General features: G+C 46.4%; 1 protein-coding gene across 1 annotated transcript in view; it reads right to left on the minus strand.

The window, feature by feature from the left end:
* Positions 1-4476: 4476 nt before the first annotated feature.
* The window catches only part of RIMKLA (ribosomal modification protein rimK like family member A), a 34947-nt gene continuing 22409 nt past the window's right edge, over positions 4477-17014 (minus strand). Inside the window, exons 4-5 of the mRNA XM_045897941.2 lie at positions 11856-12059; positions 4477-9700 (exon numbers count right to left, since the gene is read on the minus strand). Of these exons, the coding sequence (XP_045753897.1) occupies positions 9210-9700; positions 11856-12059 (695 nt within the window). The 3' untranslated portion in view covers positions 4477-9209. The remainder of the gene's footprint in view (positions 9701-11855; positions 12060-17014) is intronic.

The following is a 17014-nucleotide window of genomic DNA, read 5'->3' on the forward strand; positions in this document are numbered from 1 at the left end:
TTAAAAAAAGAAGATGCACACTCTTGGAGAATGCAGGGGAGGAAAAGATGTGGTGTGTGGGATTTTTTAAATGCATAAAGAAAATAAATGAGTAGATGCAGTAAAAATAGAAAATTTTGGTAATTTTTTTTTTAAGATTTTATTTATTTATTTGATAGAGAGAGACACAGAGAGAGAGGGAACATAAGCAGGGGGAGTGGGAGAGGGAGAAGCAGGCTTCCCGCTGAGCAGGGAGCCTGATGCGGGGCTCGATCCCAGGACCCCAGGATCATGACCTGGCTGAAGGCAGACGCTTAATGACTGAGCCACCCAGGCACCCTGAGAATTTTGGTAATTTAAAATCTGGGTGGTTTACTAAACTATTTTCTCTACTTTTGTGTCCTTTGAAGATTTTCATATAAAATGAAAAGAATAAGGGCACCTGGGCAGCTCAGTTGGTTGGGCGTCTGCCTTTGGCTCAGGTCATGATCCCAGGGTCCCGGGATCAAGCCCCACATTGGGCTCCCTGCTCAGCAGGGAGTCGGCTTCCCCCTCTCCCTCTGCCGCTTCCCTTGCTTGTGGTGTTCTCTCTCTCTCTGTCAAATAAATTAAAATCTTTTAAGGGTGCCTGGGTGGCTCAGTTGGTTAAGCGACTGCCTTTGGCTCAGGTCATGATCCTGGAGTCCCAGGATCGAATCCCGCATCAGGCTCCCTGCTCGGCGGGGAGTCTGCTTCTCCCTCTGACGCTCCCCACTCTCATGTGCTCCCTCTCTCTCGTTCTCTCTGTCTCAAATAAATATATATATATATATAAAATAAATAAATAAAATAAAATCTTTTAAAAAAGAATAAAATAAAAAGAATAAAAAGAGACATCGAAGGACATACGAGTGGTTTGGGGTACAGCCTTAGTTCAAGGGTCTCAGGCCTGGTGCCGACCAGAGTGAGTTGCGAAAGGTCTTATCACTGGTCCCAGGAAGGCCTGTGAAGTCTCATGCAAACACACAAGTCCCGGGGGCGCAGCCTGACCCGGGAGCCTCCTTCAGGTGGGTTCACAGATTCTTTCCGTCCCCTGGGGCCGTACTGCACCACACGGTCATTGTTAATGGCTTCTCGCTCTCACTTGCTCTTTGAATCTCAATTCACATGTCAGCCCAGGAGAGCTCAGGGAGCAGGCCCATGACAAGCTCATACCATATGCATTAGTATTTTCCTCCATCATCTTGACAGTTGAGAGCTGGCAATATTACAATTCAGACGACACTCTGCGTTTGAAAGGAAAATTATGGTTTTTCAGAATGCAGCTGGTGTGCGAATGAATAGGATAAAGTATCTGTGAAGCTTTTCCCTCATTTTATGATATGAAAATAATAAAATGTAGCTTCAGCATGTGGTCCTTACTTAAAAAGAACAACCAAAAGGCACAGAGTTGGGGGAACAAAGGCAAACAAAGCATCTTGTCCCACAGTAATAATTTTAATAAAAAGCAAAGACAGCAAAACAATCATTTATAAATGATTTCTTCCCTGTTGGAGAAGTTAACACTGTTATTGCTGTAGAAACCACTTGGAAATGAGCTCTCTCAGCGCCTAGTTAAGATATATTCCTTGTAGCACATTTTCAGCTTGCCGGTTAGGCAGGGGAAACGACAATTCCCTTTCCTGGAGGGGAACTGAGCTGAAGTACCCGCCCGCGGTGAGACAGAACTCACAAATCACTCCAGAAGTTTAGGAGCAAACGAAACACATTTCTCACGGGTGGAAAACAGAGGCAAGACAAAACGAGCGGAGAAGCAGCATTTTCAGGTGTTTTTCTTGGCCACTTCTGCACATTCTACCAGGACACCTGCTGTAAGAAATCCATCACCCAGGCCAACCTCCCCGGAACGAGGTGTTTCAATGCTCATGTGGCTCCATGTCTTTCTCGGTCCCCAAGTAGCAGTGGGGTGCTGCTAAATGTTTTGCAACCAGCCCTCCAGGGGTAGAAACTTGATATGTGGCATCTGCCCATCTCGGGGGCTGGGGGGGTAAGATATCCTACCAGGGCTGATGTCAAGTCGCCAACGTGATGTCACCGAACGGTGGCGTTTGCAGAGACTCGCAGCAACACGCCCTTCATCTCTTCATCGCAGGGCGTTTCCGACAGCGTAACCTCGAGAGCATGGATATTAGAAAAATGTAGTAAAATAATTGGGAAGTGATAAGTTTTGAGTATTTAATACCTATATTTTTAACTTTATTTTTTTGTAATATACTTTCATTATAGGTTGGTATCATTTCTTTTTTTTTTTAAATGATGGCTGTGTTTAAGAGCCAGCTCACTAAATTCCTGCAGATGCTCATGATCCCCTCCCCTGGGCCAGTGCGAGCGGGTTCCAGCACCCCACTGACATGGGGGCACCCCGTCCACGGGGGATAACACCAAACCAGCCACCTGCCGAATCCTGTCTTCACAGAGACCTCTGTTGGTTCTGCGGAGGGATTGAGAGCCCTGCTCCCCTTACAGGAGATGAGCATTCTTTCCAGACAGGAGATTCTGGGAGCCTCCCTCAGGACAGGTGCAGGACAGCAGGAAAATGAGCCACTTGATTGGCTACTTCCATCTGATCTCAGGGCTGTTGGCCCCTCCAAGTCCAGATGGTGCTGTTGGGCTATCGGAGCTCCCTGCACAGCCCTGGCCTCCTGCACTCCCTTCACCCTCTGTTTGACAGATTACATGCAAATCCCTGGCACCTCCTCCTTCTATCTGATGCAAAGCCAGCCAACCTCATGCAGGAAAAACCAGGTGCTAAATCGCCCAAGGTCAGGCTGCTCACCAGCTTTCCAGCCTCCCAGTCGTCCGAGGCAGCCTTTCCTTCAAATACAACATTAAGCCAAATGCACCATCTGGATCTCACACTATAACATCCTAGGATCTCAAGGACAGGCGGAACCTTCCAATTGTGAAGCCTGGACCACGGCGTGCGCAAGCAGCCGTCAGCACTCCTCGCCCTCCCAGCCGTAAAGCTGCTGTCTGCCGGTTCTCCTCCCTTGGCCCCGAGCCACGATCACGGGCACGAGCCGCCTGTGACTGCTGACAGTGGGAAGGACGCTGCGGAAAGCTAGGCATGTGGCTCAGTGCTTCACATTCACGACTGTGTTTACTTATCACGTTTATAGGTAAAGAAACGAAGGTGTGGCAAGATGAAGCGACTCTCCCGAGGTCACATGAGCTATAGGTTTTGGAGTCAGGATTGGCACCGGGGATGTCTAACTCAAACTGGCATTATTGACATTAGTCCGTGTTGCCTGCCACAGAGCGTGAAGACCCTGACGGGCGGGACTCTGGTTGTTGCGATGCCTGGGTAACATAGTGCGAGTCAAAAATGTATCACCTTGAGAGTTCCTCTTGAGGGAGCCATCTTTGTTTAAGAAAATGCCTTTAATAAGCCACTCATCAGGGAAGGGGAAATCTCAAAGGTAAGGGCATTGGCAGGAATCAAGTTAAGAAAAGGACTGGCTGGCGCCTGGGTGGCTCAGTTGGTTAAGCGACTGCCTTCGGCTCAGGTCATGATCCTGGAGTCCCAGGATGGAGTCCCACACCGGGCTCCCTCCTCGGCGGGGAGTCTGCTTCTCCCTCTGACCCTACCCCCTCTCGTGCACTCTCTCTCTCAAATAAATAAATAAGTAAAATCTAAAAAAAAAAAAAAGAAGAAGAAAAGGACTGGCCATACTGCTGTACAGTAGAACGTAAACGGATTTGGTTTGTCCCAAGTAGGGAGACAGGTACTTGTGGGGTGTAGGTGATGGGTTCCTCAGTGGTGTATCCAAAGAACACTTTACGAAGGGCGTACCGTGTCTGCATTGCTGTAATGTCTTTGTTTCCTCCCACATCACTGAAACACACATGTGCCCACACACACTGGTGCATTTGAACTTTGTTGGGTGTGGAAATGGGAGAACTGATCTTCATGTCATTGATGGACCACAGGGAGGAGACCCCATCGTTGCTTAAAATGAGGTAGCAGAAGTCTGGCATCAGCTGTGGCGGCCAAAACGTGAGCGCCTTAGAGATCACAGACATCCAAAGGCCCAGTTACCGGACGTGCCTGGATCTCAAGGGCTATGTGGGCCTCGGCTGACGTATGGGCCTCAAGACGGAAGAATCTGGCCTAGTGGCTGGCTGCAGGTGAATGCGCTGTGGAACGGAAGTGGGAGGACACTTTTGACTTTGTGGCTCATTGCAGTTGGAACATGTGCATCAAACAGGATCCCCCTGAAGGAGTGCCCGATGGCAGAAGTTTGGGACCTTCAAGCCCTTGACCTCCACGGAGGCCCACAAAGGCCTCCACACATCCAAGACATTCTGCAGTGGGGAAATGCTAGCCAAGTTGGCACCAAGGGAGCCTTCAGCCAGCTCGGTAGGGGCCTTGCCCCCTCATCGACCACTGATGGTGTAAGGTGGGGCTAAATGGTCTTGGCCGGTCTGAGGGCACAGGCCATATGCCAGCTTGCACCCTAGAAATCTCGTATGTGCCTCTAGGGCTCTCATTTAAGGCCATCCAAGAGGTGAAGCCTTCAGAGCTGGCACATCAACACCACGTGGATCCAGAGCAGAGGCTCGGCGGGAGAAAGGGCAGAGGGGGAGTCCAGCATGACAGCAAGTGCTAGGCACCATGGGAGAACAGAGCCACCTCTGGCAGTATGCTAAACCAGAATGGGGACTCGGCTGCCCGCGTCCCAGCCCTGCTGCTGACTAGCTAAGTGATCTTGGCCTCTGGGATTCAGATCCTCCGTCTATAAAATGGGGGGACTGAATTGGTGTCCAGAGTGCTGTTATTCCTTTGTCCTCGAATCTGGCTTGATGGGGCGCCTGAGTGGTTCAGTTGGTTAAGCATCTGCCTCAGGCTCAGGTCATGATCCCAGGGTCCCTGCTTAGCGGGGAGTCTGCTTCTCTCTCTCCCTCTGCCCCTCCTCCCCGCTCATGCTTGCTCGCTCTCGATCTCTCTCAAATAAATAAAATATTAAAAAAACAAATCTGGCCTGGTGGGTGACTTTCTCAGTGTCACCTCGGAGCCCAGTGAACACAAAATGGCACAGCGAGACTACCAAACAGGGTTGGGGAGGCCAGCACAGGGCCCAGGAGAGTGCCACATGTTGGCACGGGAACCACACCCGGAGAAGGAAGCTGAAAAGCTTGAAGGAACAAAGTTGTCGTACTCAGCTGTGTGTTTTAAGAAGGGAGGGCTGCAGGGTCTGGCCAGAGACTTGGAATGGAAGCATAATATGGTTTTCGGGAACGATTCCAACAACATAGTCCTGAGATGGGGGGGGAGGGGGCCTTCCAAGTAAAAGCATTTTAAAGTCATGATCTGATCTCGAGTCTCAGAGAAAGTCAAAAACAGCACGAGGCTTGCTATTAGGCTGTAGCAGCAGATGGAAAAACATGAGCTTTGGGGACAGTGACAAAGATGACTGTTGTCAGGGCTCATCCCCAAACATCTGCACAGACTGACAGCAAATAGAAGCCTCACCTGCAGGTGCAAAAGAAAGTATTAAGCTGAGCTTCCCTGTTCTACTGGCTTTGGATTCACGCTGACGTGGCTCCTTAGACCCACCTCAGAGCACTGCGGCTGCAGGCCTGCCTGCACATGGTTTTCTGCAGAAGGGCCAGCCGTTACTTGGGGGGCCCTGGAGCCCCCAGCAAGCTGCCTCCATCTCCCCTGGACTTGCATCAAGACCAGCATTCATCAGGACTTAAGGAAGTGCTGAGGCATGTCTCTCCCACTTCCCCAAGGCCGATGAGAATCCACGTAATTTATTTTCTTTATGCAGAAGTTTCAAAGACCCCTACCTCTAATGAATACGTGTGCATGATTCTTTCATTTAAACAACCGCCAGAAGAGCCATTTCTTCTTCCTTCCCCCTGGAATTCCAAATTATCCCAATTTCTTATTTCTTCTGCTGAAACGTCACAAAACTATCCAAGACCTTTCTCCTTCCCTTTTCTCCTCACCCCATCCCCAGTTGTCACAGAATCCCCTCTTAGCTGGGAGCAATGAGTCTGCAATGGTGACAGGAAGAGCTTATAATCCACTTACACCGTTTCATCAGATTTTAAAGATCTAAAGCCCCCAACCCACATTCTCGCAAACCCACACCCCGCAGCAATCAGATAGCATGAAGACATTTTTCCCAAGTGCAGAATCATATATATTCTGAGTGACGGAGCTATTGGCATTCAAGTTTTGACCAGTTTCAAGATGCTACTGTCAGGTAATGGGAAGACCATATACAGACACTGCAAATTATGTTACATAAGGAAGACTGTTAGTTGATGTAGGAGAGTCAGGAGTTTCAGGTTATATACGATACATCCAGAAGGCTGTGTGAACTCACCCGAGAGCCTTACTCCTTTCAGGTGGTAAGGCCTCTGAGAAGCTGCATCCTTTTTCAGGCCCCCTACCACTGTTTAGTGTGCTAATGCCAAGAATTCAAGGCCTCTTTCTTTCTTGACTCCCTCAGAGGAGGGATAATGCGAAACTTATAAAACCTGATGTGGGAGGTATTCTTCTACCACTTCCCACATGATGCACAGTCTCATTAATTAACTCACTTCAACCTCAAAGCACCCTCAAGAGGTAAACAGGCATCTCCCCTATTGGAAGAATGGAAAAACGGGAGGCAGAGCCTACCTGATTGTGCAAGGTTGTCAGCGCTTTAAGGGGAGAGCCAGAACCAGGAACTGGCTCTGTGTCCCACGTTCCTTCTAGCAGGCCTTGCGGGCAGCTGTAATGAGTGTGGCCTAGACCCATGACCAAGGCTCACAGGGCCCGTGGCGGGTATGGGAAATCTGGGGGGGGGAGGGGGGCTATGCAGGGAGGCGGGAGCTGTGATCCAGGTGTGATCTAGCTTTCTCTGCTTCCAGGCTGGGCTCCGTTTCAAGCAGTGGTGCCCATGACTATAGACGTCACTAACAGCTGGAAGACGGGCCCTCTTTGACAAACCTGGAAGCACCCTCTAGCTGCTCTGCTCGGGACAGGGCCTGCTAGCATCCTTTTAGATAAAGTGGGGAGACTGGGCTTACGCTGAACAGTGGGAATGAGTGCATGCAGCTTCCAGAAGGTCATCACTTGGTTCAGATGTTTACGTAGAAAGCATATGGACAATTCCAACAAGAACAGACCTAGAACTATCCTTCTAAACCCACCCTGAGTGGTAAAGATAAGGTAAATGTCTTAACCTGCATAAAGGTGAAGTAGTATCGTGTGTCAACTGTACAAGACACATTACTAGAGTTACTACGGAGTGGCATGCACCCTCGGTTCGACTGCATTTAAACTACAATTGTGTAGTACAATATCTCCATTACATGGAGCCAAACGTTTTTCAATTGTCTAAGTGTTAACTTGGTGAGATGTGCTTTTAGCCACAATATTTTAAAAGCCAATTTCTATTTAAATGTGTTGTGAAAAAATGTAATAGTTTTGACTTTATACACATTTTACATTTACAGCAGAGTAAGTACAGGAATTTAGACACCCAAATGGGTGTTGCTGCCTCAAACTAGTCACCTTGGGAAGATGTGTGTTTAGTCAGTGAAGCTGACCTTGACTCAGACTATTTCTAGAGCCTTCCTTGGAAACTGTCCACTTGTAAGCTTCCTCATTGTTGTCCTTTGTGGGTAGATTTATGTTTTGAGGGACGATTTTTTATTTTTTATTTAAGCCAAAGAGCATTAGAAGATAAGTCTGATAGATAAAAATGGGTGATGGAGCTTGGGACCACCTGTGGGGAGGAGTGGTATAAAAACTGAAGTCTGACTATAAGGCTGTGAGGCCTCTTTCCTTGCATGGCTTCAGAGATAATTCCAAAGAGGAATTCTGTCTGTTCTCAGCACATGCAGTATCACAGCTCAAGAGTACGGTCTCCCAAGGAAATAACACAGATTATGGTAACTCTTGAGTGCTTATGTTTTAGTGTATTTGGTTAAAAAGGGAGCCTTGCTCATTCTCATCATACTTCATATAAGCAGAAACGGAAAACTCCATCTCCATGAATTCACCCAAGGGAAGGATCATCATCTACTGCTTAAAGAGTTACAATAAAAAGCACTTGGTGTCCTGTCTACGTTATCCAGCCCCTCCTCCCCCTAAACGTGCAATGAGTAATTCCTGAGTCTCCCCAGTTTGGAAAAAGTGGGTAAGGACAGGTCTCTGGAACCTGGCTAGGACTAGAATGTTGAGGGGATGAGAGTGTGTTTCCGATGGCTCTAGCTACCCAGTAGGCCCACAACACCAGCGCATACAAGAACACCTTCTACAGCTAAGCAGTACACAAAGTTTTAGGAGAGAAGGGGGAAAATGATTATCTTCCAGTAGATTTCTATGATAAAAACCCACCGGCTTCTGGATGACAAATGAACAGAGTCCACTGACAAGAAAGTCCATGGCGTTCAATTCTAGTGCACACGTAAGAAATAAAGTGTGTGGCCCCTAGCTCATTGAAGTGCATTTCCAGCTGAGGCCAAAGGCAGCAAAGGTGCAAGAGGCTGCTGGGGCTGGCGTTAGTTGAAGCAGGGTCTGTAAGTTCGGAGTGGCAAAGCAATTTGTAGAAAGCCCCAGCTACGCAGCAGGGTATCTGCCAACCGGTGAAGTCAAATAACGATCGGTCTCAAACTTTCTACAAAGTGCTTCATCGAAAATGCTAATGAGGAAGCTCCCTAAAACACCACATCCTGAGTGTCAGAGGAATATGGCCAGGATGGTGACTGACGGGGAGCAGAGACTGAACCGCGTATTCTTCAAGCATCCCACACACACACTTAGCGAAGAGCCGTGTAACCGCAGTCACATTCCTTCTCTTCCGCCCCCGCCTGCCTCCGGGGCTGGCTCCCGAGTGCAGCACTTCCGGGAGGCGGTCTGAGTTCATGGGCTCTGCTGGAAACAGCCAGAAGCAGCAGCCCCTGGCAGCGCCTTAAAAGTCAGCCCTAGCATCCAAGTGCTCGCAGCAGACGTCGGTCTCAAGTCGATCGCTCGGGATGTTGCTCTTGGTGAGTGTTTTTATATTAGTCTCTGTAAAAACCACAAAGCTAAGCCGTTTTGCTTAAATCGTCGTTAGAAAGAATGCTGAGTGCCCAGATGGGATTTTCTAGTTTCTGTGCAAATGAAATCACATTAGTCCGGATTTTATCCACTCAAAACTATAGGGAAGCAGTAGGATTTGGTTTCAATGCTGCCAAAAAGCAGGAATTCACTTAAGTTTTAATTCTGAAGCAATCCTGTTGTTAATGTTGTAGCCGGGTTCGGGCAGCATGGGGGGCGGGGCCCCCGTTGTGCTCACTGAGGAATCCCGGATCTCTCCCAGTTCAGGCTCACTCTCGCTAGAGGTAGACCCATTGTTGATGGCGTAGACGCTCTCCGCAACTCCCTGAGCTGAAGCGCAGCCATCTGGCTCTTTCTTCTCCCTGGGACTGGACAGTCCTGGGAGGACAGCCATCTTGCCAGTCTGCCTATTGGGCAGCAAGGACATGGTGTAGTCCGCGATGATGCCACCCACATCTAAATTGCACGCCTGGTCGAAGGCTAGGAAGCCAACATTGGCATTTGCCTCACACACCACAAAGGAGCCATCGTCCATGATGAGGAGATCGATGCCACAGAAGTCCATGCCCAGGATGTTGGACACCTGAATGGCCAGCTGCTTGCCTTGCTCTGTCAGCGGGCACATGACGCCCACACCGCCTGCAGGGAAAGCACAGCGACATCATGGTGACCTCAGACACCAAGGGCACAACGACCCTTCAAAGAAGAGACGGAGCCACACTGAGGATGGGCAGGGAGACAGAAGATCTGCTTGGAAATCAGAGGACGCCCTTTGGGAAAACAATAGGGTCACTTCTTATCTAAGAGTTTTTAAAATGTTTATTTCCTCTGACCTACCACTAAGGAAATAATCTTATGTAATGGAAAAAAGCTTTAGGCACCAAGATGTTGATGGCAGGGTTATTTAAGATACTGGAAAATCAAAATCCTGGGACATAATAGGCACTCACTCAGCATCTGTTGCTAAGTAAATGAAAAACTACAAATATCTCGCAATAGAGGAAAGCAGCATATTTTACAATCGTGAATAATAATGCTCGTAGAGCATTGGTGATCCCATGGAAAAATACTTGGAAGGATTTGAGACTGTGCAGCATGACCACGACTGTACAAAAAGATGATGCCGGAAAGAACAATACAGAAATGTTAACAATGCCTGTCTTTAAAAGGTGGGATTAATGATAAATATCTTTTTCACTGGACTTTGCCGTGTTTTCAACATTTTCTACATGAGAATGGATTCCTTTTGTACAGAAAAAGCAAAATTAACATTACGTTGGGGCGCCTAGGTGGCTCAGTCGGTTAAGCATCGGACTCTTGATTTCGGCTCCGGTCGTGATCTCAGGGTCGTGGGACTGAGCCCAGTGCCAGGCTCCACGCTCGGCACGGAGTCTGCTTGGGATTCTCTCTCTCTGCCCCTCCCCCCACCTCTAAAAGAGTAAATAAATCTGTAAAATAAATTAATGTTATGTTTTAGGAAGAGGGAGATGGAAAGGCTTATGAGACAAAATCCTATGCCAAAGAGAGTCTGACTGCCCTTACCTACTACAGAGTTAACCTCAGGTTTAACAGTCTCCCTGGAAAGACTTAAGACCTGTCTTCTCAGGTCCAACAGCGAATGCCTTCACCTTAACACTGTCCCTTCCCCACCTGTTAGAATGTATAAGGAAAAGGCTACAGAAGAGTTTCAGACTAGCTCACCAGGAAAAGCAACATGGGGAAATGGCAAAACCATCTGGTTCCTACCTTGTTAAAGAATGCATCTGATATGGTGACTAAAAAAGACAACATAATACCTGAGGTTCCACCTGGTGGGGCGCCATACACGAAAATGAGATATTGAGTACTTAGCACCGTGTCAGCCTGAGCCTAGTATCTGCCCCCATCACAGCACTACATCACAGTGTCTTGCAATGATCTGCTTTCGGGTCTTGTCCTCTGTCAGACCATAAGCTGTCCCAGAGCAGGGACTCTGCCGTTAACTGCGCTCTCATCGAGTCCGCTTGTGGCAACTGCTCGACTGGTATTAGTGAAGGAAGGACCGAGCTGGTGTCTCCACCTCTGTACTACTCACTAGCCTTGGTACACTCACAGGGCCATTTAGGATGTAACCGTGCGCATTTTTCTCTTTTCACATTACCAACATACACATTCGTTCAGTGAGGGTGACAACAGCTTTCTGTGATGGGGACAAGAATTTATATCTCTCCTGGGACATCTCCACTCACCGTAACAGAAAACAAGATAAACAACAGGTTCATGGGACGGGGTTATGCATTTGATCCAAATATAAACTGCAGCTTTCTAATTATATCATACATATTAAGAAAAACACAGTCTTCAATTACAATGCAAAAGCAGAATACACTCTATCTTCTTTCATTGCCTCAGTGTAGACGCTCTTTATTTCTTGCCTTCCGAACTCCTCTGCCTCCTGTCTCATGCCTTCAATCCCTCCTCTACCCACGTGTCAGTTCTTCTCAAACACGGATCCTCATGTCACTCCCTGGTTTAAACCTGGCTGCTGAGTCCCAACACCTACCAGACAGGGTTCAATCTCAGTGTCCTGATACCCAGGCCTGACCTCTGTCACAGCACCCACACCAGTCTGACCCTTTCCTGGGCTGCTTGCGGTGACAGGACAGGGCTTGTTTCTAATTCTTATCTGTGATCCTGGAGCCCAGCAGAGGATTTGACAAGATAGGAGGGATCGATCCACATTTACTGAATGGGTGCAAACATCCTAATGAAAAACCCCTAGTGAAAAAATGGACTGTGAGCTCTTATACCTTACCGAGAGAGCAGTTGCTTTGCATCCGTCCATCTGTGGAGCAGCGAAGCATAGAGCCTATCACCCGGCCCCCTACCACCACCACCCGGATATCTTTGCCGTGTGACTCCTTCACATACTTCTGGAACAGGTAGGGCACATCATGGCGGATCAGATGGCAGATGTCTGAGAGGTGATGTTTATCTCTTGCAAGAAAAACAGCTTTTCCTTTAAGAAGAAAGACAAAGAGCAGGAGGAGTGGTTAAGAGAAGCCTCCGAGCTGAGTCCTTGCCCTCCCATCTCCCTGTCCCATACAGCTGTCGGTTCTTTCTGAACTTGCCTTACCCCGGCCCCTTCTGTTTCTCTGACCAAACTCTTGCTTCTTATCAAATGGCCGCCGAACCTTATTTTCTCTTGGTTTTACTCACGCCCCTCTCCCTCTACCACAACTCTTTTTTCAGGATGGAATAATAATGTATTACAGAAACACAGAGGAGAGGCCAAAATAAAATCCTAAGGATTAGTCAGTTCAGTTCCAAAAGCAGTCAGCATCTCCTATCACCCCAGGATGCTGATTAGGCCCAGTCCATCTCTAACCCACTTTGTTAATCCCCCAAACCTCACACTGGGCTCGAAGTACAAAGCAGGTGTCAAATCCATGTTTACAGAACATAATTAACTGAACACACTTTAGAGGAATTCCAAGGCTAGGTAGAGAGAGACCCACAAAAGGTAACTACGATACAGCATGATAGAGCATTAAGAGAGGTATACGCAAATGATATGGGAGTTCAAAGAGGGAGCCCCTGAAAGACTCCCTCCTCCTTTTAAACCTAAGAAACTTATTATCTGGCTATACCTGTTTAATTCTAAAAGGAATGATCTATAGTTCTATTGCTATCTAGGGAAAGCATTCCTTCTTGACTCCAAATCCTTCCTTTTCGGCTTGAATCACCAGTGCTTTTATAATTATTGAGCCTCTGCTTTTCCATTTGCATATTAGCTGACAGATCTGAGCAGGAGTTCCTGATGAGTTCACTCTGCAAATCTGACATGAGCACACCCAGTCTGAGCCTTCTTGTTAGCAAATTTGGAACAAAGAGATGGTTTTCCTAAGATTTGTGTCACCACGTTATAAGGAGTGGGACCCTTCTGAAGTCTTAATAAAAAGAGTGATGGGTATCAGCGCCTAGTGGCATAGAAGACTGAGAAGTAACCCCCCAACACATGTCTCCATCACTGAACATTTGGCACCAGGAGATCTGGCATCTGACCACAGATGGCTGGGATTCAAGTATAGGCACTGGGGGTTCCCTGGATATTAGGCAGGATTTTCAGCAGAGATGGGGGCTCGATATAGGGACTTGGTTCCTTGGTTCCTGGCAGGTGGAAGGTTCTAATATGGGGCTTAGTCTGCAATTACTAAAGGAGCTACAGTGTTCAGGCACAGAGGAAAAAGGGGGAGGGGGATCATCTGCCCTGTGTGCCAAACACCTTGTTTTTTTATTATTTCATTTACACTTCATATTAGCCCTATGAAGCCATTAGGACAGAATAGTTATTTTTGTTTTACAGTAGAGGGAAATAAAGGTCTACAAGATTAGTACCTTTCTCAAGGGCACAGCCCATACCATTCCACTTCCTTCTTTAGATTCATTTCCATGTACTAGGGTCTAACTACCACTGTAATTTGTTTACTCCCCATCCATTTTCCCTAAGATACTATGTGTTACACTAGCAATGAACAACCTGAAAACGAAATTAAGAACACAATCCCATTTACCAGAGTATCAAAAGGAAAAAAACATTAGGAACAAATTTAACCAAAGAAGTACGAGACTTACCACTGAAAACTACAAAACACTTTTGAGAGAAATTAAAGAGCTAAATAAATGGAAAGATGTCCCATGTTCAGGGACGAGACGGCTTCATATTGTATTAAGACAGCAACACTCCTCCAACTGATCTGCACGGTCCCCACCAAAAGTCTAACTTCCTTTTTTGCAGAAGTTGACAAGCTGATCCTAAAATTCATATGGAAAGGCAAGGATCCCAAATATCCAACACGATCTTGAAAAAAAGAATAAAGGCGGGCGCCTGGGTGGCTCAGTTGGTTAAGCGACTGCCTTCAGCTCAGGTCATGATCCTGGAGTCCTGGGATCGAGTCCCACATTGGGCTCCTTGCTCAGCAGGGGGTCTGCTTCTCCCTCTGACCCTCCCCCCTCTCATGTGCTCTCTCTCTCTCTCATTCTCTCTCTCAAATAAATAAATAAAATCTTTAAAAAAAAAAAAGAAAAGAAAAAAAGAATAAAGGGACAAAGTTGGAGCCCAACTTGCCAATTGCAAAACTTACTACAAAGTTACAGTCATGAAGACAGTGTGGCCTGCCATAAGATGATAGACATACGGATCAATGGAATAGAACTGAGAGCCCAGAGTAGATCCTCACACAGATGGTCAGGTGCTTTTTTTTTAAGATTTTATTTATTTATTTGACAGAGAGAGACACAGTGAGAGAGGGAACACAAGCAGGGGGAGTGGGAGAGGGAGAAGCAGGCCTCCTGCAGAGCAGGGAGCCTGATGTGGGGCTCGATCCCAGGACCCTGGGATCATGACCTGAGCCGAAGGCAGACGCCCAACGACTGAGCCACCTGGGTGCCCCGGTCAGGTGCTTTTTGACAAGAGTTACAAAAACATCCAATGGAGGAAAGAATAGTCTTCAACAAATAATACTGGGAAAACTGGATATCCACATGCAAACGAAGGAAGATGGATTCCTTCATCACACCATATACAAAAATTAGCTCAAAATGGATCAAAGACCCAAAGGTAGGAGCTAAAACTGTAAAACGCTTACAAGGAAATGCAAGTATCAATCTGTGTGATCTTAGATTAAGTAGCCACAAAATGACATCTAAAAGCACAAGCCACCAAAGGAAAAAACAGATGAATTGAACTCCATCAAAATCAAACCTTATGTACATCCAAGGATACTACCAAGAAAGTAAAAAGAGAACCTACAGCGTGGGGAAAAAACATGTTCAAATTATGTTCATATGTTGTGAACTCTTAAAAACTCAGCCATCAAAAGGGGTGCCTGCGTGGCGCAGCTGGTTGAGCATCCAACTCTTCCTGGCTTTGGCTCAGACCGTGATCTCAGGGTTGTGAGATTAAGCCCTGCATTGGGCTCTGCACTCAGCATGGAGTCTGCTTAGGATTCTCTCTTCCTCTCCTTCTGTCCCCCACAAAATAAATAAATAAATCTTTAAAAAGGAAAAAAAACCCTCAGCAATAAAAACACCAATAACCCAACTGAAAAGCGGACAAAGGATTTGAATAAACAATTGTCCAAAGATCTACAAATGTCCAATAAGCACATGAAAAGATGCTCAACATCACTAATCATTAGGGAAACAGAAAGCAAAACCACGATAAGATGCCTCCTTCCACCCACTGGGATGGTGATAATAAAAACAAATCACGTATTCGCAAATTGCTAAAATTTCTCATCATAAGAAAAAAGTTCTGTACGGTGATGGATGTTACCTAGACTTATTGTGCTGACCAATCTGCAATGTATACAAATATTGAATCATTATATCAATTAGACCTCAAAAAAGATTTTAAAAATTCATTTAAAAATAAATAAATAGGGCGCCTGGGTGGCTCAGTTGGTTAAGCGACTGCCTTCGGCTCAGGTCATGATCCCGGAGTCCTGGGATCGAGTCCCACATCGGGCTCCCGGCTCAGCGGGGAGCCTGCTTCTCCCTCTGACCCTATCCCCTCTCATGCTGTTTCTCTCTCTCTCTCTCAAATAAATAAATTAATTAATTTTTTTAAAAATAAATAAATAAATAAATAAAGTGGGGCCCTACATTACTAATGCTTGGGAAACATGTATTTTGGCTTGTGTCTTGCTTTTATGGTGGAAGTATGGTGATTATTTGCTTAATCTGTCAAGGCAAAGAGGACATTCATATATGTATATTCTTTTTTTTTTTAAGATTTTATTTATTTATTTGATCGAGAGAGACACAGCGAGAGAGGGAACACAAGCAGGGGAGAGGGAAAAGGAGAACACAAGCAGGGGGGAGAGAGAAGCAGGCTTCCCGCGGAGCAGGGAGCCCGACGCAGGGTTCAATCCCAGGACCCTGGAGATCATGACCCGAGCCGAAGGCAGATGCTTAATGACTGAGCCACCCAGGCGCCCCCATATACGTATATTCTAAGAGTTAGGCCTGCCCACTTTTCAGGCTACAAACGTTCAAATTAATATATACAATCAAAAAGTTTTATTTAGTACTCCAAAAAAGAAAACCAATCATAAATAAAGGAGTGAATGAATAAAACAAGGATCAGGGAGGATGAAGAGAAATCAGAACCCTTGCACACTGCTGGTGGGCCTATAAAATGACATAACCATTGTGGAAAACAGTTTGGTAGTTCCTCTGAGGTTAAACATAGAGTTACCATCTGACCCTGCAATTCCAGGTTTAGGTAGGTACCCAAGAGAAATGAAAACATATGTCCACATAGAAACTTGTACACACATGTCCATAGCAGCATTACTCCTAACAGCCACAAAGTGGAAACAACTCAGATGTCCATCGGCTGATGAGCAGATAAACAAAATGTGGGCTATCACACAACAGACTATTGTTGAGGGATCAGAAGGAATGCAGTATGGATCCACGCTACAACAGGGATGGCCCATGAAGACATCACATTAAGTCAAAGGAGCCAGACACAAAAGGTCACATAGTGGATGATTCCACTGATATGAAATGTTCAAAATAGGCAAATCCATAGAAACAGAAAATAGACTAGTGGTTACCAGAGTCCAGGGAAGGCAAGTGTGATTGACCCCTAATAGGTGCAGGGTTTCTTCTGGAATGGAAATGTTCCAAAATGAAATAGTGGCTATGGTTGTACACAATAGTGAATATACTAAAATTCACTAAATTGTACTCTTAAAAATGGTGAACTGTTATGTGAATTACATCTCAATTTTTAAATTTTTTTATTTTTCTATTTTTAGAGAGAGAGCATGGAAGCGGGAGTGGGGCAACATGGAGAGAGAATCTTAAGCAGGCTGCACGCTCAGCATGGAGCCTGACACAGAGCTCAATCTCATAACCCTGAGAACATGACCAGAGCCGAAATCAAGAGTTGGATGTTTAACC

This window comes from Mirounga angustirostris, unplaced genomic scaffold (genome assembly GCF_029215605.1).
Source record: "Mirounga angustirostris isolate CCGP_5_RB_7025 unplaced genomic scaffold, mMirAng1.0.hap1 SCAF_4, whole genome shotgun sequence".
Taxonomy (NCBI): Eukaryota; Metazoa; Chordata; class Mammalia; order Carnivora; family Phocidae; genus Mirounga; species Mirounga angustirostris.